This window comes from Rhyacophila brunnea, unplaced genomic scaffold, assembly GCF_057557595.1.
Source record: "Rhyacophila brunnea isolate RB1 unplaced genomic scaffold, BYU_Rbru_1.0 scaffold_12, whole genome shotgun sequence".
Classification (NCBI taxonomy): domain Eukaryota; kingdom Metazoa; phylum Arthropoda; class Insecta; order Trichoptera; family Rhyacophilidae; genus Rhyacophila; species Rhyacophila brunnea.
In genome coordinates, this window is record NW_028232774.1 from 5989045 (window position 1) to 6016643 (window position 27599).

At 33.9% G+C, this 27599-nt stretch overlaps 2 protein-coding genes across 5 annotated transcripts in view; one reads left to right on the plus strand and one right to left on the minus strand.

Moving 5' to 3' along the window:
• The window catches only part of LOC147077704 (ovochymase-1-like), a 54708-nt gene extending 49010 nt beyond the window's left edge, over positions 1-5698 (plus strand). For both annotated transcript variants that reach the window (XM_085960678.1, XM_085960677.1), the window contains exons 19-20: positions 237-396; positions 5317-5698. In XM_085960678.1, coding sequence (XP_085816804.1) covers positions 237-396; positions 5317-5519 — 363 coding nt within the window. In that variant the 3' untranslated portion in view covers positions 5520-5698. The remainder of the gene's footprint in view (positions 1-236; positions 397-5316) is intronic.
• The window catches only part of LOC147077701 (ovochymase-1-like), a 153942-nt gene that overhangs the window by 100189 nt on the left and 26154 nt on the right, over positions 1-27599 (minus strand). For 2 of the 3 annotated variants that reach the window (XR_015072223.1, XR_015072222.1), the window contains 11 exons: positions 26064-26223; positions 25067-25268; positions 23824-24026; positions 22263-22311; positions 21018-21217; positions 19850-20065; positions 16727-16888; positions 14303-14433; positions 12183-12363; positions 11329-11488; positions 9142-9468 (listed from right to left, as the gene is read on the minus strand). Coding sequence is in view for 1 of the 3 variants with exons in the window: in XM_085960676.1 (XP_085816802.1) it covers positions 14303-14433; positions 16727-16888; positions 19850-20065; positions 21018-21217; positions 22263-22311; positions 23824-24026; positions 25067-25268; positions 26064-26223 (1323 nt within the window). In the remaining 2 variants the exon portion in view is untranslated. Of the gene's footprint in view, positions 1-9141; positions 9469-11328; positions 11489-12182; positions 12364-14302; positions 14434-16726; positions 16889-19849; positions 20066-21017; positions 21218-22262; positions 22312-23823; positions 24027-25066; positions 25269-26063; positions 26224-27599 lie in introns of those variants that run through there. The other variant, XM_085960676.1, reaches the window with a different exon arrangement.

Sequence of the window (27599 nt, forward strand, 5' to 3'; positions counted from 1 at the left end):
TTTTTATTCATTCTAAATTTTGACGATAGATTATTAATATATTAGTTAGATATTCTGACGATAGATGGTTCTCGCATATCGTTTTTTATTCAATGAAATACTACTTGAATATCTATTTTTCTTAGAAGGTATGCCTAGTATGGAGTATTCGCCACTGGTACATCGTCTACGATTAATCATTTATACGGTACATTTTTTTGCACCTCAATAATCTAAATATTGACTTTGTTCCGCAGATGGCTGGATTTGGCTCTGAAACTAAAGGTGGACCACCAGCAATCCAACTGAAAGCATTAACGATGCCAATAATAGTTGTGCCAAGATGCAAAAAAATTATCGAAGAAAATTCTTACGAGGCCCTAGAGGTTGATAAAATTTGTGCCGGTGGATTAAGTGGTAAGTATTTATACATCACAATTTATTTCCTTTATAATTTGTACAAAAAAAATCTCAAACGGGTTACATTTAAAAAAAATCGGCGTGTATACTTATGTACGTGCGTTAGAAGCTATACTTCTTTGGCGTAACAAAACAAAACTTGTGATAACCTAGATTCTTCGACTAGCTCTTAATTATCTTGTTAAATTACACACTCAAGAAAATGGGCCGCTTATTGGAGCGCCGTTGGTTTATTTATATATACTTTAACTTATATTACTAAATTATATAATTATTTCTCGTTGTTTTTTATTTTTAAAATAACAACTGTCACTCTGACGCTTAATTGTTTGTTTACGTAATGAATTGAAAATGGCCGACAATAATAAATTCGGGCAACGAAAAAATTATACTATCAAACTTGCGTTTGTATACAGCTAACTGATCCGCAGCTAACTTCATACTGTCATGCACTTTCGTAACTCTCAATTTCACTTTCTACCAAACGCCCCAAAAGAAGTATAACTTCAAAAATAACTTTGTATTAATAAATATATAAAATATTAAAAAAAAGTAAATTAGGTATAAATCTCAATGAAGAAATTTCATAATTCGAGCACTGCACAGTAGAGTTGTACGCATTTCAAGCTTAAATTTTTGAATAATGTAAAATTATATTCTTCTTCTTGGTCGTACACTCATGGCTGAGGATCGTGATCACATTTGAATTTTGTCATCTTTTAAGCCACCAAGACTTTCCATCCTTCATCTTCCGTTTCTCTCAGTCAACATGGATGGTGCCCCAGTCAGCTCTTTCACTTGGTTGCTCCAGCGCGCAGACGCTTTTCCTCTGATTCACCCACCCAAAACAACCAGTCTCTTCAGGTTGTCTGGTCCGCGCCTGACAATATGTCCTAAAAACTGCAGAATTCGTCTTAGACATATTGTCGAGAGCCGTTCCTTTATCTGCAGTCTCTGGATGATTGATTGGTTCATCCTGTGCTCCGTCCAAGAAATATGAAGCATTCGCCGCCAACACCACATCTCAAAGGCATCAACTGCCTTCCGTTCCCTTGCCTTCAGAGTCCACGACTCGACTCCGTATAAAATATCTAAAACACTAATGTTTGCACAAGCATCATTTTTGTGGCAATCTAAATTCTCCGATCCTTCCGTATAATAGTGGTAAGACGTGTCATCGCATTTTTTGCAATCTATTTGCAACCGCGCAGGTCCGTGACATCGGTTAGTAATTAAAGTAATAAATGCTTTTATTTAGAATACAAAAATCGATTGCCTACCGTAACTGAGCTTAGAGCGCGCTTATGAGCAAGTATTAATAAGGCCAATAGTTAAAATTTGTCGCAATTAAGCATGGCAGTCGTAGCATAGTGGTAATGCACAGGGCGCGAAATCCAAGAAACGTAGGTTTGATTCCTGCCGGGTGTCTTACTTTTTTCGAAAAAGATTTTTTCTATTGGTTATATTTTCTGATGAGTGTTTTCAGAATTATGTATGTTCAATAATCATTGAGCGTAGTTATGCACAAAACAGCCAAGCCACAATTTAAAAAAAAATGAGTTATTATGATTTCCATAATCTCACACGTTCGTTTTACGTTCTGCACAAATCAGCCAAGCTGCTGTCATACAAACATCTCGATTTGCATTTTCGATTTGCATAAAGCAACCAAGCTGCTGTCATACAAAAATGTCATATAAATGCGTTCTAAAAATATGCAATATTCGTTCTGCAAAAAACAGCCAAATGATAATATTAAGTACTTACGTAATTTTTTAAAATCGTGACTTAAAGGTTTGTTTTTCTACATTCAATTAATCTCCTATATATTATTATTATCCTAAGAGATTTTGGAAAATACGTCAACTTTTTTATTTAAATACCACTTTGTTGATTATTAAAGGAATTCACTTCAATTTTTGAAGTCCCGAATCTACTTCCATTTGAATCGGGCACAATCTTGAGTTTTAACACAAAATAAATACATATTTCTTCACTAATTATTACGAAAATATAATCTAAAACTACTTCACTGCCACTTATCTGTCAAACTGAAATATATGATTGATTTTCAATTGTTTTCGCCTATAACAAGTTCAGAATTCGAATTTAGAATTTGCAGAATTAATCGAAAAAATGTGGCATTTCTATTAGCAGCCATAAATAATCAATTTAAATCAAGACATTTTTATTGTAAGATGAGTTTTCTATTAATTAATAACAAATTTGTTTTTTTTAACTACTTCTTTGTGGCTGTTTACGCACTATTTTTTTATTGAATAATTACCTAGGCTACTAATTTCCATAGATATAGTCATATTAAGTTGCCATTGCAAACAATGAAATAAATTAATACGAGTTGTTATAGTTGACAAAATTTGTGATATTGTATAATATCTACCTATTTTTACCATCCTTATCATCATCAATCTGGACCTATCCACTGCTGGATGAAAGCCTCCTCAGCCTTATTCTACTCCTTAGTTACACATGAAAATCAGTGATATTATACTATCTATATTTATAATGCCATTTTTATCACAAGCCTTAATAAATCCACTGCTGGATGACGGCCTCTCTACGTTGATTGTATTCTTGATAGTCTTGAATTTCATCATCATCATCAATCCACTGCTGGACGAAGGGTTCCGCAACGTGATTCTACTACTATTGGTTTAACGAATTTGTGATATTATACATATTTCTATCCATCTTATCATCATCGACTTGAACCAATCCACTGCTGGATAATGGCCTCCCTAGCCCGAATCTACTCCTTTCTGTCATATGAATTGCTGTATTTATCAAAATCGGTGATACTATATTTATCTACATATTTATATCGTCATCATCATCATTATCATCATCATCATCATTGACCTGAACCAATCCACTGCTTAATAAAGACCTCCTTATCCTGATTCTACTCCTTTCTGTGATATGAATTTCTGTATTTATCAAAATCGGTGATATTACATTTATCTACATATTCATATCGTCATCATCATCAACCAGGATCAATCCACTGCTGGATGAAGGGTTCCGCAACCTGATTCTACTACTATATTATACCTATTTCTATCGTCCTTATCATCATTGACCTGAACCCATATACTGCTGGATAATGGCCTCCCAAGCCTGATTCTACTCCTTTCTGTCATTTGAATTGCTGTATTTATCAAAATCGGTGATAATATATTATTTCTATTTATATTTTTATTATCATTATGAGCCTGAATCAATCCACCGATAGATGAAGGCCTCTCTAAGTTGTTTGAATTTCTGACGGTCATATGAATTGCTATATTTATCAAAATTGCTGATATTATATTTACCCATTCATAATATCGTCATTATCATCATCAACCAAGATTAATCCACTGCTGGATGAAGGTTATCCCAACCTAATTCTACTCTTCTTGGTCATATAAACTGCAATATTTTTTTAAATCTGTGATTTTATATATCTACCCATTTATATCGTCATTATCGTCATCAACCTGTATCAATCCACTGCTGTGTGAAGGCCTCTTTAAGCTGATTCCACATCTTTAGGTCTTATAAATTCCTATTTTTATCAGATATAATATGTATTGCTTCATTATTTATCAACATTTGTCTCGATATGGATGTCCCGCACCGGGAAACTATATTGTTTAAGGTTAATTTTTAAATACAAATATGATTTTTAAAATATTATTCTATGGCTCCGAGCATTTTTTTTATAGACAATGAAACAAAATAATGTTTAAATTTATTTTTTATGCTGCTAACCTTTTTCTATTATGTAAATGGGACCCGAAAGAGATTAATATTCGCGTTATATTGGATCGCTATTTATGATAATCACGATTGAGATGTATAATTATTTATCATATTTAAATGCACATACCTACACATATATTGTATTAAAATTAAAATGACAGTGGTATCAATCGGCGATTGCCAGCTGTTCTGCTAAGCCTAGCAGCCTGAAATGGTGTCAGACGATATTGAGAAGGCCAGACTCCAGAATAGACTACGCGCATGACTCCAAATTTGTATTGGCAGTGACGACATGCAGATCGTAAAACTGACAAATCAGCTAAATTTTCAATTGTCTGACGTGAATGAAAATCCATCCCGAAGGGAAAACTATGGCGCCGTCTATACACGCTTTACAATTTTTATATTAAAATCCAACACCAAGTCACTATGACGAAAAGCTGTCTGTAAGACCTAGCGAGACAGACTGGCGAGAGCCAGCTGGCTCAGCTAGTAAACATTATTTTCTCAATTACATTATATGTTTTTCATTTTAATATACATATTATACATAATATAATATACAGATTTTTCATAAAAAAATAGTGCCAGGCATCTAAATATTGATGTATAATTTACAAGTTTTTCGAATTATTTTCAGAATTTTGAAATTCCCATAAAAATTTAGTAACTTAGAAGGCTATTTTTAAAGAAAATAATCAAAAATAAAGACTTTTCTTACAAAAATAAGAGATGGCTGCATTCTGCAGAATGCACATTCTAAAAAAATCATTTTACTCAAAACACCTGGACTCCTAAAATACCAAAATTTCATAGATTATATGCTTTTATCTCTTCAAAAGTTATACAAAAGCATATATATATATAATATCTATCATTCAAAAAATATACGCAGTATACAAAGGCTTTGCTGATAAAGAAACACAATTTACATAAAAGTGCTTCTATCTCTGTTTGAGGTTTGTGTGTTTCGGCTGCTTTGTGCATAACTACGCTCAATTAGAATGGTACATTCTTAAATCTTGTGAATTATTCGTTGAATAAAAGAAATAGTTATTTGAAAATTATATAAGTATGTAATAAATTTTATAGTGGCAATTTTGTGTAAAAATAAATTAAAGTTGATTAAATTTAAATAATTGTTTGTTTTAGGAAGCAATAATCTATGCGACGGTGACAGTGGAAGTGGACTTGCCATGAGCAATATAGAAAACGGTGTGACCGTGTGGTATCTGAGAGGCGTAGCCACTTCTGTTTCGTCGTTAGAACTTCTGTGTGATATAAAATCATTTGCAGTGTTCACGAAACCATTACATCATAAGTATTTCATTGAGGGTGTCTTAAATGCACCTTAGGAATAGTCGGTATGTACATACTGACATCCTCCCATCATTTGAGTATCATTTTCATTATCATTATCATTAAACAGCTGTTATTTTAATGAGAAAACTTAAATGACATTTTTGATGTATTTTTTGTTTAATATTCTTTCTGAATATTTTTTATAACTATATTAAACGCTGAAATAATGTGACTAACGTTTATTTACCTCAAACGATAATTTTAATAGAACACTAAAATAAAATGTTTTCTAAAAAATCTCACAAAGTCGAAAGGTTTTTTTTAAATCAATTTTTTTTTTATTTAGGTCAACCAACAAGATCAATCACAGAGAATAAGTCACACCATGAGTACTTTAGTGTATTAAGTCAAAAATTATCATTTTCTAGTTAATTATGCAGTAATTTTAATCAGAAATTTTTGCTTTATTTATTGCTTTCACGTAGTAACTCAAACAAAATTGTGAAATGCATTGTTAAGTTACTTCAGTTAGTTACTTCACTAAAGTATTTTGAAAATATTCTAAGAAGTTGACTGCTTTACTATATTATTAAGACTGATATACTATGTCAATGAGTGATGTATATTTTACAACGTTTTTCTTAGCTCGTATTCTTATTTGTCCGGTGGTTCTTTATCCGGTACAAATCTTACAATCGATTTTTAACTAACTTCCCAATTGGCTAGACATTTGAAACTTTTAGAATATATCAGAACACGATGCCAATGCATTCTTTTAATAATCAGATATTTTGCAAATAGTACTGTTCCAATTAGATTAACCCTTACCTAACCTAACCTAACCTGGTAAAAACATCTCATAAAATTCGCCACATGTTGTACCTAGCATACGTACAAATATACTCCACGGTGAAATGTTCAACGAAGAACTCGTCATTTGATTAAAATGTTACACGAACTCATGTTTCACGTACTGCGGCGCACGAATAAGTGTCCTGCGGTGAACTGTTTACGTACAAATTTCCGGAAACGAAGAATAATTGCTGAAAAATAGATGATTTATAAAACGTTTTTGCACTTTGTTCCAACTTATTGATATAAATAGTGTAGTCAGGGTTCCATATTAAACTACAGAATTATACAAAATAGTTTTAGTAGAAGTTTTTTTGAAATCCTTCGAATCGACACCTCAGTGAGCATCTTGTCATTTATATTGTATTTTTCTTGGTATGAAAAACGGCGACGAGGGTTGAGAATCATGTGATTTTTCATGCACCACTTATGATCATTATCTAGGTAGCACACATTGGTTGAACACCCTACGCTTAAGACATAATGGTAGGTCACTCTTGAAGATAATATTCAGACGTCCGAAAGCACTCCATCCCAGCTTTGTTCTTCGAGCAATTTCATCGTGCATGCTTCCGTCTATGAACACCTGCTGTCCGAGATAGACGTAGCTGCTGACTTGCTCGAGTTGGGTGCCAGAAACACAGATAATCGCAGGGTCCGAAAAACAGTTCCTCATCACTTTTGTCTTTGAGACATTTATCTTTAGACCGATCGTTTGACTGACATCCGCGAGTTCTTGCATTCTACCTTGGAGGTTTTTCGGGTCTTGTGAGAGTATAACAATATCATCTGCAAAGTGCAGGTGACTGAGGTGCTCTCCAGTTTGTGATTGACTGTATCGAAAGCTTGGCTGAAGTTAGTATAAATTGAATTAACTTGTTTACCAGAGTTTAGAGAGATTCTTCCAGGTAGTTTACATAAACCATGAAGTTTGATGAAGTTGCTGGACGAGGTAAAAATCTATACTGAAAGTTATTTAATGATTGTTTGACATGTAATGTATTATAATTTTGTGAATAAGCTTTTCGAATAATATTTTTGCCAAAGATGAAAGTATCGATGTAGGTCTGGTATAGTTATAGTAAGTCACGTCTGAAAGAGAACCTTTTTTTTAAAAAAAATGAGTGTGATGAAGGCCTTTTCCCAAATTATAGGAAATATTCCAGATCGAAGTGATGCATTATAAATTATGGATAATGGGAGGACAAGAGGTTTAACGCAGTTTTTTTTTTATAAAAGTAGGGTGAATACCGTCGGAACCTTAAATTTAAGCTCTGCTAAAATACTATATACAGTCCCAGATAATTGGAAGAAGAACTGTTGTTGCGTCTTACAATACTGAGACTCGTGTCGTTTATAGACTGATCTATGGTATTTGTCAAAAGTAATGCAGATTCAAATTCATTATGATAAAACATTTCTGCTGGTACAGATGAGTTTTTTTTGCTTTTGACGTACTTTTATATGGCCTCCCAAATTTCAGAGTATGTTATACCTACCAAACTTTGCAAGTTAATAAACAATAGCCATGTACTATGATGCAATACCTACAGAATTATTATAACTTGATAAACACAAGTGGATATCGGACGCCGGATATCACACACAAGACGTCAATAAACTAATTAATATTACATAACCAAAATAAATATAAAGGGACACGCACCACGCGCCCTTCGTCTATTATTATAAAGTCTATGTACTTGCATTTCCGTTGAATAAGCTTAGATGTTTTAACTTTCGTGAAAGCTTATTGTTTCCCGATCATCTTCTCGCAATCTAGTCTAAATTTAAGACACCCTCGAGCTTAGAATTATTACTCTTTTTATTTATGTTCCCGATTGAAGTGCGTACTTTTCGCGTTGATGGCTTATAATTAATACACTAGTATCTGTCGTATTAACGGCTTTGATTTTAACACTACACTAAATTAGTTCGCTGTCAGAGTTGTCAATGTGATTGTTGGATGGCCCAGTTTGGATACATTGATGTGGGGCAAATATAATATATGAAAATATAGATAGAATGAAATTTGAGGGTGATTGTGATTGAAAATATCCTCTCGTGGTTCCATAAACGATGAATAATTAAAAGTTAGCGAAGACAATCGATTCCTCTTTTAATCATAAATCATTTATAGCATCTAATGTTTACAACTACATATTGCTTATAATAATAGGATTCTAATTACTCCTGATACAATCTATTATTTTTTTATATAAAAAAATAAAATCTATTTATGTATATTTTTTTCGTGTTTCTCACGGAAACTCTTTATCCAAAGATTAATTCATAAATTATAATATTGATGACTTCAGGTAACAGTTACGCTATTTCAAGACAGTCATATTTTTTGATAAAATACTTTAATTCACTAAGGACATAGGGGAAGGAAGGGAAACATGATCCCCTGGGAGAATTGTTCACCCACCAAGAACTCGTAGTTGTGTAAAAAAATCTTTCAATATTGGTAACACTGGCTGCCCACCATAGACGCCAGAATATATTCAGAGCTGTCGAAATCAATTGAGTGAAGAACACGTCTGACCGAACTTTTTTTTACAATTTAGACAAGTTTTTTTCTAAATCTTTGGACTCCAATATTATCTGCTTTTCACATAACGGTGGGTGATTGCTGTATTTATTCAGTCTTTACGTATATATTCAAGATTTATTTGCTGTTAGTAGTTGTGTACCTACCTAATGATTTTTTTAGAAATTTTGCATCGAACATGCAATGCAACGACGTGCCAAAGTAAATAAGTAAAAAAAATAATATTTTATAGGTACAAAAAATATTGGAAAGAAATAAAACAAAAACAAATCGGGTTTTTACTATGTTGTATTATTTTGCGAATAGTTTTTAAATTACGAACACTTTGTTTCATATAAAAGAGGAGGGTGTCAATACATACCTTGGTACTAATACTAACTAATCTGAGTCAGGTGCGTTCAATACACTCTCAATGAAATATTTATGATACAATGGTCTCGTGAACAGTACAAATGATGTCATATTACATTTCTGATTAGGGATTAACTGCTGCAGCACAGTAGCTACACCTCTTAGATACCACACAGTTGTTCCATTTTCAATATTACTCATGACAAGTCCGCTTCCATTATCACCATCGCATAAATTAGCACTTCCTGAAAAAAAAAAGATTAAAGTATAAATGCATCAGTAGCCCGATGCTGAGAACCTCCGCTACACGGAAGAACATTGGAACATGTATATGTCAGAAGCAATTGTTTCTCTTAAAGCTGGGTGGCTCTTGAAATACATCAACTATCTAGAATATAATTTCTCCGCTAAAAGATGGCATTGCATGCTTATATTTCGACTGTGGAAAGGGAAAAGAATTTAACCCTCACTTTTTGCAAAATAGGTTTTATTGAATAATAGCATTGCACACAACTAAATACACGTTCTGCCTAAAGGATGTAAGCTGCAAAATGCCAAATTATTATCAAATTTGAGCTTTTATTTTTTAAAAAAGAAGGGCGTTTGAAATTTGCGTCCAGGTAAAAGGATTTATTCCACATCAATGACATTATTAGTCGTTCAAGTAATCTTTTACGGAAAGGAAAAAAGCGTTATGCATCTTACGTTGCAAATGTATGAAAATAATGGTAGATTTACTAAACTCTGCCGACCGACCGGGTAAGTTATGAACCAGAAAAAAGACTTAGGTAAGCCACGTACATTTCTCGGTCGGTCGTTTGACAGTTAACACGGATTTCGACAGTCTTTTCATAAAAAATCATTTAAAGTTTAAACATTGAGTGAAAATGGCAACAGAACTAAGCAAAATGATTCTTGAAAAGTGTGGTGTTAATATGGACGCAACAAATAATCCCGACAAAAATTGTTAGTGTTTACAATTACATCTTGAAGTTTTTATATCACACACGAGAAGAGCTATTGTAAATTCTATCTATATCGGTATGAAACGGCCTGTGACAACTTATATTGTGTTTTAATTGTCGATTATCGATTAATCGATTTGATGATTTCATTATATCTGAGAAAAGTAATACAATATTTGCTAATTCACTTAAAATACTGCCATGCGATTTATAGGTTATGTGATGTGTCGAAAATACTTCTCAATTGAAATTGTTTTCAATTCGCTTTAATTTACGATAAATATCATTGTAATAGGCTAATATCATTATTATGCACTGTTTTATGTTAATATATTTTAGTAATATCATAAATCGCAAGTAAAATGTATGTGTCTAACTCCAAATATGTTAATACCTACCTAATTTTTTGTCAGGTAAAATGACTTAACCCTCATTTTTATTAGTTTTTCTTCAATAACTTCATTATTTAATTATAGATTGGGAAAAAATAACACCAAATTATTATCATCATGCACTTCAAGTTTGTGTCTATTTTATATTTAGACTTTGGCCCAAAATCTTTATCAAAACGTTTTTTGTGCCTCCTGTAAAATTTGATTAGTGTGGATTAACTCCTTTTGCCTTTCCACAGTCGATTTGATATAATATCATTCAGTTACTTGTATACTGTGCTAAGCGGAATTCAAAATTCGAATACCTGATGATTTACAAACAATTGTAGATCTATTTTATACCAGCTAATTTTTAGAAGCAGCCCGCAACCAAGTTCTATAATAAAACATTTTCTGCGTTACAGTTGAATTTCTGCACACAATTTTAATATTGTGGCAAGCGGTAAAACATGTACCTGTTAAATAAAATATAAAATAAAATACAAAAATTGAATCGGCCGGGAATCGAACCCGGGCCGCCAGCTTGGCAGGCGAGCATTCTACCACTGAACGACCGAATTGCATACTGCGGTTGTTATATTTTATAAAATGTCATTTTGCATATTACAATTACCCGAATCCCCACCCCTTTCGACTTTATATGCACGCCTGATCTCGAAGTAATGTAATAAAAGGTAATATTTAAATATTTATCTCTAATACTAGACGTTAGTTATCTTTGATGTGTTTATCCATAAAACATACATACCATTTAATGCTACCGCACACACTTTATCAGGTGTTATAAATTTCAAGAAATTTGTTTCGGAAATTTCTCTACATCTTGGAAGAACTATTGTTGACAACGTCAATGCTTTCAGTCGCGGTGACATCGGGCCTTCTGGAGTCTCGTAGCCAAATCCAGCTACCTGCGGAAGAATTTCAGCATTTATTGCCAACTCAGTCATTGCCAAGTCAACTGATCACGCGATAATAAAATTAAGTGCTATTTAATAATAGCATGTAAACTCGATTTTTTAGAAAGGTCCAGCCTCGCACACATAAAAATGCTTTGGAGGGTCTGGAGAGTTTTCATTCTGAACCGGAAAAAAGCTCAGAACCCAGACGCTCTCTTGTGGATGCAGGTAGTATGTAACAAGGCCAATTGTAGTCTGAACGTGACATGAAACTGTAAATGTCGATCATAGTGCTAGTTACTACTCATACTTATAGTGCACTATGGTAAACTGTTACTGTAAAACTCTAAAAAATATGAGATAAATAATAAATAACGACACTCAAAACTGTAACTTTCGGTCGTAACGCTAGTTACTGCTACTGCTTTATAAAATTATGAACGATTCATATTGGAATACAATATGGCAATACGTTAATTGGTTTGAGCGAAACATACAATTGAAAATCTTCTTTTACTGCGAACAGGTTACATCAAGGCATTACAAAATAATCAATAACTAGCACTACCATCGTAATTTTCAATTAAGTGCTCCGGTCTGTATATAGTCGGCCTTGACTATTTAAGTACACTGAAAGCTTTGTTTTTATGTGAGTATATTTTATTCAAACTAACTTTTAATGTATTGTTGACCACTGTATACTTACCCTTGCTAGTGATTCGTCTTGTTCGTGCCTACTCTGAATATCTGAATTATGTAGATCTAAACATATTGGCATTACGTATTCAGAAAAGATTATTGGCGTTTCTAAAACAAGGATCGCTAAATCGTTCTGAAGTGCTTGCATCAACCCTCCAAATATGACAGGAATTTCAATTTTTTTTAACCTGAAATCGTAAAATCGAATAATAGTCAATACTGCCACGTTATTGGACCGCGTTATTTTGTCATTTAATTACATCTGAACTCACTTCCTGTGCCGCATAGCCATAAATCAAACCTTCCGAGAACGGCGATCCACTGTTGCTTGTGAAGACCGCGCAGATATACCTAGCGACAGACGCGCGTAGTCTTTGAAACGTATGGAGATATTTGAATGCGGCGATCGGCGAGCGGGTTTTTTTCGACCATGTCTGATCTTAATAGGACCGGACCATTAAGGGCTTCCACAGAGTAGAGGTTTATATTAAGAGATTTTGTTTTTTACGAGAAATGGATGTCAGCCAGTTGCTCAACCTATTAGGTCTATACCCTGGACTCACACACAAATTGAAAAACAATATGTGTACTAGCCAGACCCAGGATTCGAACCTGGGACCCACGGCGTTATAGTCAAATGATTAAGCCGCTTTCTCGCCTGCAACGTGTCGAATACGTCGATGTGACGTTATCGTTATTCACATAACACACGTTGCCAAATGGAGCTCTGCAGATTGGTCGATTGCGACTCCTTAGTTAGAAAAAAACGTCAGCTGTTGTAATCGACAAGTTGCACGCTTTTAGGGTTACGAGTCGGAAACGCCAGGACGCATACAAACACGTACGAATTGGTCATTCATATACCGGCTCGTCGATCGCCGCATCTAAATATCTATATGTTTGTAAGTTACGTGCGACTGTCGCTAGGTAGGTCTGCACGGTTTTCATATGCAACACAGGAACACATTGGAAGGTTTGATTCATGGCTGTGCGGCAGACGAGGCGACTTTAGATGTGAGAGCCGGCTTACTTTTAATTTTAATTTCAATTTCAATTTTTTCAATTTTCAATTTTAATTTATTTTACATATTGTGGACATTACAAATTATAAGTTTAAGACGTTCACAACATGACATTTAGAAACAAATAAATATTATTAAAAAAGTATTATGTAATATTGTAATTATGCAATATTAAGTTATTCTGTAGTATAAATGTGTAAATACAAAAAATATGAAGTATATAGGTACAAGGAAGTACACCGGATGAGTTAAGCAGACCCTATTTTAAGAATTTATAAAATAACGTTCACCTATACTCATTCTCACGTAGATGGAATATATCAACATCCGAAGCAATTTTGTTGAACAGAGTTATTGCTCTACCAATTGGCATCACCAATGGCAGGTTAGTTCTGCTCCTCGGGAGAACAAACAACTGATGCTCCCGATTTCTAAGATAGTTATCAGGGACACACAAGTCAATATTACCAAGAATGGCAGAGTTCTCATTCACACCACGTATTAGTCGAAAAAAATACGTGGCCAAATATTGATATCTTCTAGCACTTAAACTACAGTATGTTAGCATACCTAAGAGAGAGTCAGTTGGATAAAGCCACGGATAGTATCCATATAACCTCAAATAAAGGAGTCTCAAAAATTTCTTTTGAACTCGCTCCACCATAAGGTCATATTTCAACTGATGCGGGGCCCAAACAATCGACCCACTCTCAAGCCGGCTTCTCACTAAGGAATTATAAAGAATTTTTAATACAGTAACATCCGAAAAGACCCGGGAAGTACGCAAGACGAAGCCCAACATTTGTAGCGCCTTTTTACAAATGATAGCTATATGACCACTAAATGACAGCTTACTGTCAAACGTAATGCCAAGATCCCTTACAGATGGTATTCGCGAAAGAACTCTGCCATTCATCGAATATTGGAAAAATAATACTCGCGAGGCTCTGGTAAATGATAAAATATTGCATTTTTCAATATTGAAGTCCAGTTTGTTACGCCTGCCCCAATCTAATATATTGTCTATATCAAGTTGGAGTTGACGACAATCGTCCAAGGTGACAACTTCCATGAAGAGTTTCATGTACTTGTAGGTACATGTTACCTGAATTTTTTGAATGTACGTCTTCTGGGATTCTTCTTTGTGAGACAATTTGCTGAACATTTTCCCAACAACCACTAGTAGTTCGCTCGCTTTAAGATAATCGATATATACTGAAGTGCAACAGCGTCCAGCTAGAAACATTTATTATAACAAATTAACATAATATATCTATATGAAATTAATATAAATTCGTTACATTTGAGTCTTCTACACCTACAACGTATCAATATACCAAGTGGTAATTCATTAATTAATGACAAGATTACAATATTATTTTCCATCGTATACAAATTAGTGTCATTCATTTCAGTATGGACGAGTGCTGAAAAGTGTCCGCCTATGAAGTCGTGAGTTTTGGGTTTGGTCCCAGGTCTACCAAAATCACATGTAATTTTTTATGATAAAAATAATATTTATGACATTTCGTAGAGCCTCTTTCTATAAGAAATAATGAGTTTTTGTGTTATTTTGCTGCAACATTTTTTTATGTAATTTTAGATACTATTTGTTTTGCGTCTTTAGCGTGCGCTCCTGTTTATAAAATTGTCTACTCCGAGCATTAAATTTAGGTATGTTAAAATCTATGTTTATAATATAGATTCCTCACATTTGATTATTGATGAAAAACTTGTGGGACGCGTTTTTTGTTTTAGATTTAAAATAATTACAAGATAGAAAATTTTTTTATGTACAACGTTTTTAAATTTTTTGTTAAATTATTATGCTCAATATGCTCAAATTTGTACTTGATATGAAGTAAATAAAAAACAAACAAACAAATATAGAATACTGAAATGTCATTTTGACATTTCATTTTGATTTCCATAGTAACGAACGTATATATTAATAATTTAGTTGCTAGGACCACCTCCTTAGCAACCAATAATAGTCATTTACTTTTTACGGATTGTTCTGAAATAACTTTCCATACAATAGAGAATTAACTGAAAATGAATTCAATTCTGCTTAAAGATAACTTAAAGTATTAAAATAATGCATTAGCATCGTGTTCTGATATATTCTAAAAGTTTCAAATGTCTAGTTAGTTAAAAATCGATTGCAAGATTTGTACTGGACAAACAACCACCGGACACACAAGAATCCGAGCTAATAAAAACGTTGTAAAAAATAGAAATTTCGACCGCGTCACTATTGGATATTGACCAAATTTAACCGAAAAACAGTTTAATATGACTGTATTATACCGTATGGACTATAAATAATATTAGTCCATATTCGCGATTTCATTAAAAATCAAAATTGAAATGCGAAATTCGAGTCCGCTTCTCACTGGCTGACACCACCAACTGCCTCCAAGACTCCTTGACGCTTGCCAGTCTTTTCGCATCTTCTAAGATCTTGCAAGCATTGCGTAGCTCCGCCGTACAAGTCATATACTATGTCAGGCACGTTCAACGGGTCGATCGCGAAATGGATTTTGGTCGATCACACCATAGTTTCATAGGAATTGAGTCAAACAAAAAAATATGATTTCATTGAGATATTGGAGGGCAAGCATTATCGTTTCCTATTTTAATTTCATTGGACAGGTTACATGGAACTCCTTTTCATATTAACAATAAGGAAGCCCGCGTGAAGATATTAAAGTTCTTATCAAATTGAAGTGCATGTCGCGTACTGTCACGTGACGTCACAGTAAGGTGGCGCTACGGGAAAAAAGTATGTAATATCGTTTTTCTTGGTGTTTATAATGTTATCAGACTGATGCTCCCATCCCGTAGCACATTTTGAACCTTTAAACGAACATTGTCAGTTAGAAAAATCTGCCGTAATCACTAAAACAACAATGAGGGCACTTCACGTTGAACTTCACTGCATCGGCACCTGCATGATTCAATGAACGACAATTGAATGTTTTTATCATATTATTCTATATGCCAACACTTTTCGTCTGTCACGTCAAACCGTGAAACTGACTTTTTTGTTTTTAGCAGTTGGCACTATGTATTTTCTATGAGAATATTGTCCATTTTCTATGGTCTACAGGTTGTTATCATATTATCTATGAATGTCATGCCGCATGTATTTTAACGTACGCACACGTAGAAACCATTCAAATTTATTGAAATTAGCATGAATAATTATAATTCAAATTACTAATACATTATAGTAGGCACTCATCACCAGTGTCATTCTTCAGTGAATTTACAAGATGGTGCACGTTCAAAATATTCTGCAAAATGACGAAACCATAGACATTTTTATCGCCGTGAGTTCACGTGATAGTCCGCGACATGCACCTCAATGTGGTTCCCGCTTAATGTTCTTTATTAATTTATGTGGAATGCTTATTACCTACATAATAATAATAATAATAATGGTTTATTTTAATTAATATAATGTCTTTCCACCATGAATCGATAAAAAATAATATTATATCAATATAAATAATAATATACTCACTGCTAATGATGTGGCGTTTGCTTATAATATTTCCACCACACCTGTAATCTAATCTCTTCTCTCTGCTGCGTCGAAATATTGCAGTATGCCAAGGGAATTCCCCTTTCTTTGCATATTTATTCTTCGACATAATAGGAGAGTGGGATACTGTTCTTCCGCATACTATAAACACATAATTTTATTAATTTATCCAAAAAGCACTGCATATTTTCAATTCGTGCTCAGGAGCGGCTCTGCCTTAAGGATTTATAGGGACTATCCCCACATCGTTATCATGTCAAAAATACACGTCCGATATTTTTATCACTGTCATAATATACTTACCTACTTAATTACATGATTGAATGAACCATTTAATATATTTTATCCATCTAAAACTGACGTATTTTATAGAGATAATTACTATTATTATACAAATAAATAAAGCAATAATTAATTGTAAATTATGTAATAGCATGATTACGCGGTAATAAAATAATAAATTAAATTAAATACACCCTATTTCACGGTTATACCAACAGAAAAATTAAGAAAGCTATGGCGTCTATTTTTCGCTAATCGGGGTCACTAAGTCTCATCCCATCGCTGCGGTACAAATCTCGTTTTACAAAGGATGTGAATGCATAAGCGTCAGTATACGCATACTGGGGAGAGAATCAAATGACCCCTAGGTGAGTAAAAACGATCGCTGTATTTCGTTGTTCAAAACTGATGATGGTAAGTCTATAATAATCATTATTATTAATTAAGTTAATATTTTTAAGCACGATTTTAGGTGTGATTAAGTAATGACTCAGATAATCATATTATTTATTCTGAAAGATTACTCATTTCCTCATTAATAAAATCATATTATTATAAGTAGCTTGGTACATAATGTATAATATGAGAAAGTAGGTAGACGTATAATTAATTATTGATGGCTAAACCCCAGCACCTAGAAAGTCGTCGAGCCGTTACTGTCCGTGCTGTATTCTTCGTTTAAACTAAATCAGACAATTTATAAATAAATGCAAAAAGTATCAAAGAAACATCATTAAAAAAAATTACACCAGCCTCAGACTGCAAATGAAACGGGTGATGCAGTTGGCTGTTATTCTCTCAAGCTAAAATATTATACTACCAATGGTGAGGAACAAAGTTGTTTTAAATGTTGCATTAACATACGAAATGGCATAGCATCTCAATCTGGCTCTACTAATACATTTTTCCGTATACAAATCAATTTAAAACCGACGAATGGGGTGAACAAATTCACTGTAGCTATATAACTCTAAGGGTGATTATTACAATCAAAATGGAGAATTAATTGCTGAGAATTTCTGCGTTACATTAAAATTAGAAAATTACAGTGGCGAAGCGTGGAGGTAGGCTGTTAAGATCTGCCATAAATAATGTACATTAAACTTTGTCAGTCATACGTATTTGTTTTCATTGAAATAAGACAATTTACAGATGGTGTTATAAAATTTGTAAAATTCAATTAAACCCTGCGAAATCAAGCCATAATAGACAATAGTCAAAAAATGCTCGTATATCATATTATCAAATATCTAAAATATGAAATTAAATCATACTTACATAACTTTGATATTTTATAGAAAGAATAATATTTTTATCTATTATAAGTTTGGTTAGGCAGGGCTTTATGCATTAAAAAATATGAAACAACAATATGTCTAATAAATGTATTCTTAATCCAACGAAAACAAATAAGTATGAATGAAAAAGTGTGAACAGTTTTGATTTATCGGCAAAAATATACCATAACTATTATGGTTTGGCTTAGGCAGAGTTTAATTGATTTTTAAAAACTACCCAATACTCTGTAAATTGTAGTCTTAGTTCAATAAAAAACAAATACGTATGACTAACAAAGTTTAATGTGCACTATTTATAGCAGATTTTAATAGCCTACCTCCACCCTTCGCTACTGGAAAACTACCCCGGCCACATTCTGACAGAACAAAAAGATAGCATACCCTACCTAACTCATTATCTAAGATTCTAAGGAAAGATCAACGGTACTTATACTTAACGGAGGAAATCGTCGCATTTCGTACCTTAAAAACCTATCTGATTAATACGGGTGTAATAATTATTGAGAACATTATTTTCAAAATCTAGATAACGTTCTTTTTTTGAATTTCGTTGCCAGACTATTCATCCTTTCAATATTCATTCATTTTTTTAGCTGCTTTAAATACTGAGAAAAATCGATTTAGTTTAAAAACTTACTCGTCTAAAATAGAAAAAAAAATCACAATGTGCATGCAAGCAATTGCATCAGAAACAAAAATGGCCGTTTTTTTTAAAATCTAATTAACACCATAGACGGAAATGTCAATGTCTGCATGATACTACTTTTACTACATTTGCACTAAATCCATCTGATTGACTTTCAAAATCTACTTGAAACAAAATGTTTCAAACTAAAAAAATGGAGGTTTGTATTGACAGATTTTGTTTTTTACGAGAAATGGATGTCAGCCACTTGCTCAACCTATTAGGTCCATACCCTGACGCACACAAATTGAAAACAATTTTTGTACTTGCCAGACACAGGATTCGAACCTGGGACCCACGTGTGCTATAGGCCGACGTGAAAAAATTTCGCGATTTCGATTATGCGATATAACGCATCGGGAATTTATAGCAATATCACCTTTATTGTAATGTCTTTAGAACAGTGTTTCTAGTGTAAATGTTCATTTTTTGAGCGAACGATATTGATATTAAAATATGAATTATGCCATTCGGCAAACCCGACAAAAGGCATCGGAAATTTATAGCAATATCACCTTTATTGTAATGGCGTTAGAACAGATTATGCCATTCGGCAGACCCGACAAAAAACTGAGTGTCATTTTTTTCCAGATGCTTCGTCCATATTAATGTCATTGGTTAATTGTGAAGCTGCCTCGATTAGATCATTGCATCTTACATGTTACATATTAAGTAGGTATAAATTAAAAAAATATTTGAAAGATGATTATAATGTATAGAAAAGAAACAACTATAAACAAGCTAAATTCAGCACCAATCACGTCTTGATTATTATTATTACTAATTAGCATTGTTCATATTATATGAAAATATGTAAAATTTTTACGTTTAACGTACTTTCAGTGCACTTTGGAATCCTTCTGTCCCAAGATCCATCTTTGCAAACTAATGTTGGTAATCGTTCATTGGAGTAGTGTCCCACTTCGCAAGTTGGCGTGGCTAATGACCCAGAAGGAACGGGTACGTCGCAGTTGAGCACTTGATCCATTTCAGCAGAGGATGGGTCGGAACAATTAAACTTGACGGATAAACTCACAAGAGAGTCACACATTTCTGAAACAAAAACAATAATATAAAACTGTGGTCGATCACTAACTACCATAATCAGTAAACAGGTAACTAGGCGGCTCTCCTGGTGCAGTGCGTAAGGCGCTTGCCTTCCACCCGGGAGTTCTGGGTTCAATTCCCGGTCAGGACACAATATTAATATTATGTTTTTGCCTGGGTCAAAACCTGGGTGTTTGTGATTGTTCAAAATTACTAACAATCATCTTGTACGAAAAAGCAATGACGTGGTTATTAATAATTCTAAAAAAAGGGTAACTAAAATTCTTAAGATTTTGAATCCCAATCTGAACTTTTAGTGATTTTAGGTTTCTGTTTTGAATAATAATAAAATGGTCAATTGGCTCTAAAAGATGTGATACTCTGGCGACAAAATCTATATCTACTTAACTTAACTTAACATTGCTTTATTGGACCCAAACATTCCCAGATAAAACGTCAAATTTAAAATTATGTAAGTACTTTTTTCACTTTATTGTATGTAAGTAGGTACATTAAGATTCTGCGGAAGTACGTGGCAACGCAACGCACAGGACTGAGAGAAGTGGAAGCAACTTGAAGAGGCGTTCATCCAGCAGTGGATAAATTAAGGCTGCTGATGATGATTACATTAAGGAATTTTGTAAAAAATCCAGTATTTATTTCATTTACTATTTCTGGCAGGTAGTTAAATTTGATTAAAAAGTTTATTGATGCTAGTAAAGCCCCCGTCGTGAGCCCGCGAGTAAACCCAAGAGATGCAGGTTCGATTCCTGCCGGGTGTCTTACTTTTTTCAAAAAGATTTTTTCTATTGTTTATAATATGTTTTTTCAGACGTGTTTTTCAAAATTATGTATGTTCAATAATTAGAATGGTACATTCTTAAGTCTTGTGGATTATTCGTTGAATAAAAGAAATAGTTAATTAAACCATTCATATTAATATGGCAAAGTTACTCACTCAAACAAGTCCCGAGGTCATACTTCCAATTGTTGGTATCACCATCGCAAGAGTTGAGTTTAGAAGTAGTGCTGTACCCAGTAAAACAATTCAAAGCGATGTTTGAAAACGGCGGCACAATGTCTCCTGGTTTAATGCTGTCCACACCGAACACACTAAATCTACCGTTTGGTGGATTATTTGGTACCACGCAGCCCTCACTGGAAATTAAAAATGGTGTTTCTCATTCCATTCGATCATGACAAGATCATAATATTATGTTAATATTAATATTAATATTATTATAAAAAAATATCGAATCAATTGTTTTAATTTATTTATGTACAATGTATGGAGTTCTTTAATCTTTTTGAAACGTGACGCATATCAGGGTTCGGCTTCGCTACCCAAGAAAAGATTTTTAAAATAGCACAGACATGCACATAACAATTAAATAAATTATATATAATGATATATGTAGTGGTCAAGGACTTCAGGCCTTCTCAGCATTATTTCTACAGTGTAAGAATTAGCAAATCACTTAAACTATCGCACAATAGTCGCATCTACAGTCAGCGTATTCTACATGCATGATATCGAAGTGCAATAATGTAGAGGCCAGCAGATTTCTCAATTGCAAACTTCATCAACAATGACTTACAATTTACCGAATATTCATGCATATAATTAGCAGTAGCAGTTGATGAGTTGCTCAGTCTGAATACCTGTAAGTCTCAATCATAATCTCGGCCCGATCAGTAAGTCGCTCCTATTCCACTGAGTTCGGACCTCTGGATAATATCATAAGTATTGTAACATAACGTTCTTGCAACAAACGCTTGTACCGACTGTTTACGCTGCAAATAAAACTCGCTCCTGCATCCATAGGAGCAACCACTACCAAATCTCGACTTTTCATCTCTCCTCCTGACGACTCTCCATCTACACCTCCTGGGCATCCCTAAATACAGCGGTCTTGTCCCTCAACAACGAAACATGCGAAATATATAAACAATACAAAAATTTGTACCTATCTACTTATATTATAAATAACTTTAAATCTTATTGTAGGTACATAAAACATAAATGATTCAAAAATACCTCATGACAACACCCTTTACTAAAACTTTAAAAAAAACAGGTGCCGGACGAGAATCGAACTCGCATCCATCGAATTCTGACCAAAGTATCTGACATAACATAGTATATAAACTAGGTAAAAAACTTATAGAACTTGCTAATATTTTTACAGTATTTAATACATACATTCTGGCTGGTTTCTTGTACAAAGTAGGAGTTTGCGTCGCAGGAATCACTGAAAAGGCAATATAAATCAATTAAAAAACTCGAAAATGGAGCAGTACAGCTCCATATCTTTCAATGACAGCTCAGGCAGATCTCGGAGCAAAAGTCAACCAAAAATCCTAAATACATTTGTATTCTTCAGAAATTTAGTTTAATCTAGACTAAACTTTAAGTAAATTATTGCTTACATCGAAACTTTCCCGAATATGTTTTCGGCTCATGCCTCGGAGCCCGAGAAGGATGCAACATGTGATTTGTTGTTTCGTTAAATAACGATTACGTCACATCGACGTATTCGACACGTTTTTAGGCGAAACGAGTTCTGATATGCGAGACGGTTTACTCGTCGGCGGAGCGTTGAGCGGCGCGCGCAACTCAAATGTATTTATAACCGTGTGTGAAAATGCTCGTAGACAAAGTCTTTTTTTAGTTATACGTTTATACGGTTATACGTTTGAGTTGCGCGCACCACTCAACGCGCCGCCGAACGCGGCTACCTAAAACGAGCCGTAATCTTCAAGCAACCCTCCCCTTCCTCCATTTTTAAATATTGTTTTTCTAAATCTGCGAAAACGATAACAAGGGTAAGGAAAAGTTTAACATTGACACGCGCCCTTCCGTTCCGACGATTCCACCTCTTGTAGATTTTAATTTTCTCACCAATCATAACTGCAGTGTTCCCAGATCGTTCAATAACACTTTCTTTTATATTTAAGGCGTAAAAAGACCCGATTCAAGATGAAATTTTATTTTCAAACCAAAATCGAAAAAGTGTATTTTTTTAAATATATTTTCGATAAAAACCAATCTATATTATCCCATCCTATAACGATGACTCGTTTTTTTCCATCGAACATATTTTTGTAATCTTAATCCAAAGACGTCCCATTTTTTCAGTGAAAAGATCGTGCATTCCAATGTATTTAAGGGTGCTGCAGCACATACTTTGGTAACTCCTAGATTAATAGGTAATAGTCAGTGACGTCCCTAGACAAAATGCCGCCCCTGGACAGCGCCAAAATGCCGACACATTTTTTTATACAATATTTTTCATCATCCGCAAACGTGTCGTTTCTGGTCACCAAGGACGTCGAAGGGCAACGGAAGTAAATTAGACATCGCGAACCCGACAAAAAATACAGTCCTGTTAAACCTTTTTTGTTAAATTATACATTTTGTTTACAACCAGTGAGCTGAATTTTTAATGGAAAGATATTTTCGTTATGACTAAGTTTAAGTAGGTAGCTATTTCTATATATACCAAATGATTATCCTCGATTTGCCGCCCTTCGAGTAACTGCCGACCCCATGCGACGCTAAATCTACCTACCCCCACGGGACGTCACTGGTAATAGTTCATTTTTAGACTGCTCAGAATGCTTAGATAATGTTTTTCTCAAGATTGGCAATTCGTCCTCTCATATTGTAAAAACATCACTAATAATGAAACGTAAACATACGACCGTTTTATTACATTGAATTTATGTATTACCTATAGTAGTTATTGTTTTGAGACTATTACCTTCGCATATCGGAAATTGTCTAACCCAATCGTCGATAAACTCGTCGCAGATATTGTTCTCCGAGTCCGAAGAAATAAATCCTCTGTCACATTGTAGATTGATTTGTGATTTGTGACCCACCCCTTCTCCGGGGGCTGCATTCCGGTATCCGATTAGCACGAATTTTCCGTTCGGAGGATTATTTGGCATAGTACATCCTTCCCTAAAAATAAAACAATTGTTTTAATAATTTAATCTTTAATCAAAAACATCCAGTTTTCACCGGCTTTGCAACCTAATTGTTCAAATCTGCGAACTGTTTATTTACATTCAGGACACTCTTAAGTTTGACTTTGCGTTCCCGTATAAATCACTTGCATAGATTGCTATGTTTATGGAACACGTTTGAAGCGTCCCGGCTACAGATAGTCCACTGTGCAAGACATACTATATTACACAGTCACAAACATAAGTACAATATAATAATATTATCATCTATATTATAATCATCCCAAATAAATGGATATCAAAAGTTTTCACACGTGTTTCACTGGTCACCCTACAATAATAATCTCACACTTCAATATTGAATTTTTGAAGCTATACTTCTTTTGGGGCGTTTGGTAGAGAGTGGAATTGAGAGCTGTGCGCGCACACCGTTACAAAAGTGCGCGACAGTATGAAGTTAGCTGCGAATCAGTCAGCTGTATACAAACGCAAGTTTGATAGTAGAATTGTTCCGTTGCCTAGGTAACGAATTTATTATTTTCGGCAAATTGCAATTTCTTACGTAAACAAACGATTAAACGTCAGAGTGATAGTTGTTACTTTAAAAATAAAAACAACGAGAAGTAGTTATATAATTTAGTAATATAAGTTAAAGTGAATAGAAATAAACCAACGGCGCTCCAATAAGCAGCCCTTTTTCTTGAGTGTGTAGCTTAACAAGATAATTAAGAGCTGGTCGAAGAATCTAGGTTCACAAGTTTTGTTTTGTTACGCCAAAGAAAAATAACTTCTAACGCGCGTACATAAGTACCGATTTTTATTTCATTTACTATTTCAATAATTATCTTATTAAATATAAATTGAAGCAAGGAAAATCCTCTATATATATATTTGTATAAATGTTACGCAATTTGTACCGGGTAGAAGACGATTAAGCAAATATCATCCTGATTGTGGCTGACGTTAAAAAAAATGTTAATTAAGATAATGGGATCGCGGTTTGATTAAATAATTAAAATACACTTAAGTACATACGTCTTGTATATCACATCTTCTATAAACTCTTTATGCATAAAGGGTCTGGTGAATGCTGAATATGTATTTGTACTGCATTTGTCATTATTTTCGCTGGCAGGAGATGTACTCACAACTCCTCTCAAATACCACGTCGGAGTGTTTCTTTCAATGCTACTAACCACAAGTCCACCTCCACTGTCACCTTTGCATACTCCAATGCCTATCAAGAAAACGTTAAGTATTACAAAATATATAAAAAATAGAGCATGGATTTTCCAAGAACGCACAGGAACACAAATATTATTTTGTTTGAATAACAAGAATGGCGGTAAACAACTCAATCCGTCTCAGCATATTGAACGGCGATATTAAATACCCATTTCCCGTAGTGTCCAATTATGGTAAACTCAGTATATAGCTGATTGCAATGATTGTTTCCGCAATATTCATTTTTCCACACCGTCAGCTATATCCGATGACGCAAACTCCATATAGTGATTTCCTAATTATCCTTTTCAAGTTATTATTTTGATTGTGAGTACGTCAATAAATAGCGGATCATAATTCATTCGACATGTCACTCGAATATAAGTTCCCGGTCTGTTAGAATCTCGGTCTATGTATCGCTCCGCACAACATATCATTCTATCGGGATTCGAAACTCGGACCCGTATCATAAATATTGTAACACAACTACTGTAACATACTCTTGTACCGACTGTTTACGCTGTAAATAAAACTCGCTCCTCCATCCATCGGAGCAACTACCAAATCTCGACTTCTCATCTCTCTTTCTAACAACTTCATCATCCACCATCCATGGCTCCCACAGTGATCATATCCCACTGCAGAAACAATCATTGCAATCAGATATCTGCTGAGTTTGCCATAATTGGACACTTTGGGAAATGTGTAATTAAATTAAGGTAAATTCGGATTTATAAAAAAAGTTTTTCAAGAAAATAATTGTGAATAATTTTGTTTGAAATATTATCATATATATTTAATATTATACCAGTATTGTATCCTGCGCAGATTTTATCCCAAATAACGTATTTTGAGAACTCCTGCGGCGACTCTGACTTGCATTGATTTTTCGAAATGATGGGCATCGTAGCTGTCTTTAAGATATCTGACACATTTCCGTTTATTTCGACAAGCCCAAACCCTACAACCTGGAAAAGTCACACAACATAATACCTTCTTCCCACTCCTGGATACTCTACGACCTACATAATATTTTAAATGAGAATTCCTGAAACCTTACGAAGACTTAGGGGAAATTATGCTGTGCTACAGATACTGGTTAGTATGATTTTTTTAGAAACGAAGATATGAAAGATCAGAATATTCAATCTTTCGTCCTATCTAAAGTAAACATGCGATCTTATAAGAGCTGTTACAAACAATTTGAATAGCCTCAAAAACTCTCAACCTTGTAGTAAGGTAGTCATGCTAAATGGGTCATTTAAAATATGAACCTTACAATTAGAGTTGGGAGAAAATCTTAATCTTGAGATTCGGGATTTCCCGATATGATGAAATTTTGAATTCTCGAGATTCGGGATTTCCAGAAAAAAATTCTCGAGAATTCGAGATATCGGGAAATTTAAAAAAAAGGCCTGTAAAAATCCTAAAATCAGTGTAAAAACAGACAAATTCCAAAAAATATGATTTTATTATTTATGTAAGAAGACAAACAAAATGGAAGTAGGAAAACAAAAATAATTCAAAACATTACTTATTAAAATAGAATTTCAAAAAACACAGACTGTCAATCACTGCGTCTGACAATCGCGTACGCTTTTGAGACACAAAATACCCTGATGTTGTAAAAATTTTGCTCACTTTGAGTTAAATTGTGCTAAATGACCCGATCAGTCTTTGAACGTTTTGTGTTTTCTGTCCACCTTTTTCATATAGAAAATCGTTTTTACAATCATTATTTGATAATAAAGAAATCCCGAATCCCGAGAAAAGATTCTCGAGCTCCGGGATTTCCCGAAATGTTAAAAATTTCAATTCTCGAGATTCGGAATGGAAAACCTCGAAAATTTCTCGAGAATTCCCGTCGGGAAATTCCCGAAACCCAACTCTACTTACAATCGCATCGTTTTGATTGATTGTGTCATTTGAATCACAAAGAATAAAATGTCTTCTCGTCGTTCACCTTACAACCATTTCTCGCCATTGACTATAAACTGAATAAAATAACTGTAAACGAAATTTACCCAATCTTTTCAACTTGCGAGTCAATGTTCTATCATTCTATACTGTTGGTTCATTCGCTTGTATTTTCAGATTGTTCATGATTAGGGACTGCAATACCGAATGAATATAACAATAACGGTATTTCGGTATTTCTTAATGAATACCGGTATTAATACCGTTATTAGTCAAAACATATTGAGAATTGAAAAAAATAAGTACCTATCAATAATTAATATAACTAGTATAATATTTTATTTAAAATACTATTTTATAGCAACCTTAAGTACCAACCTACATTTATTATGTTGGCCTTTATAAAATGTATAGATCATAATATTTT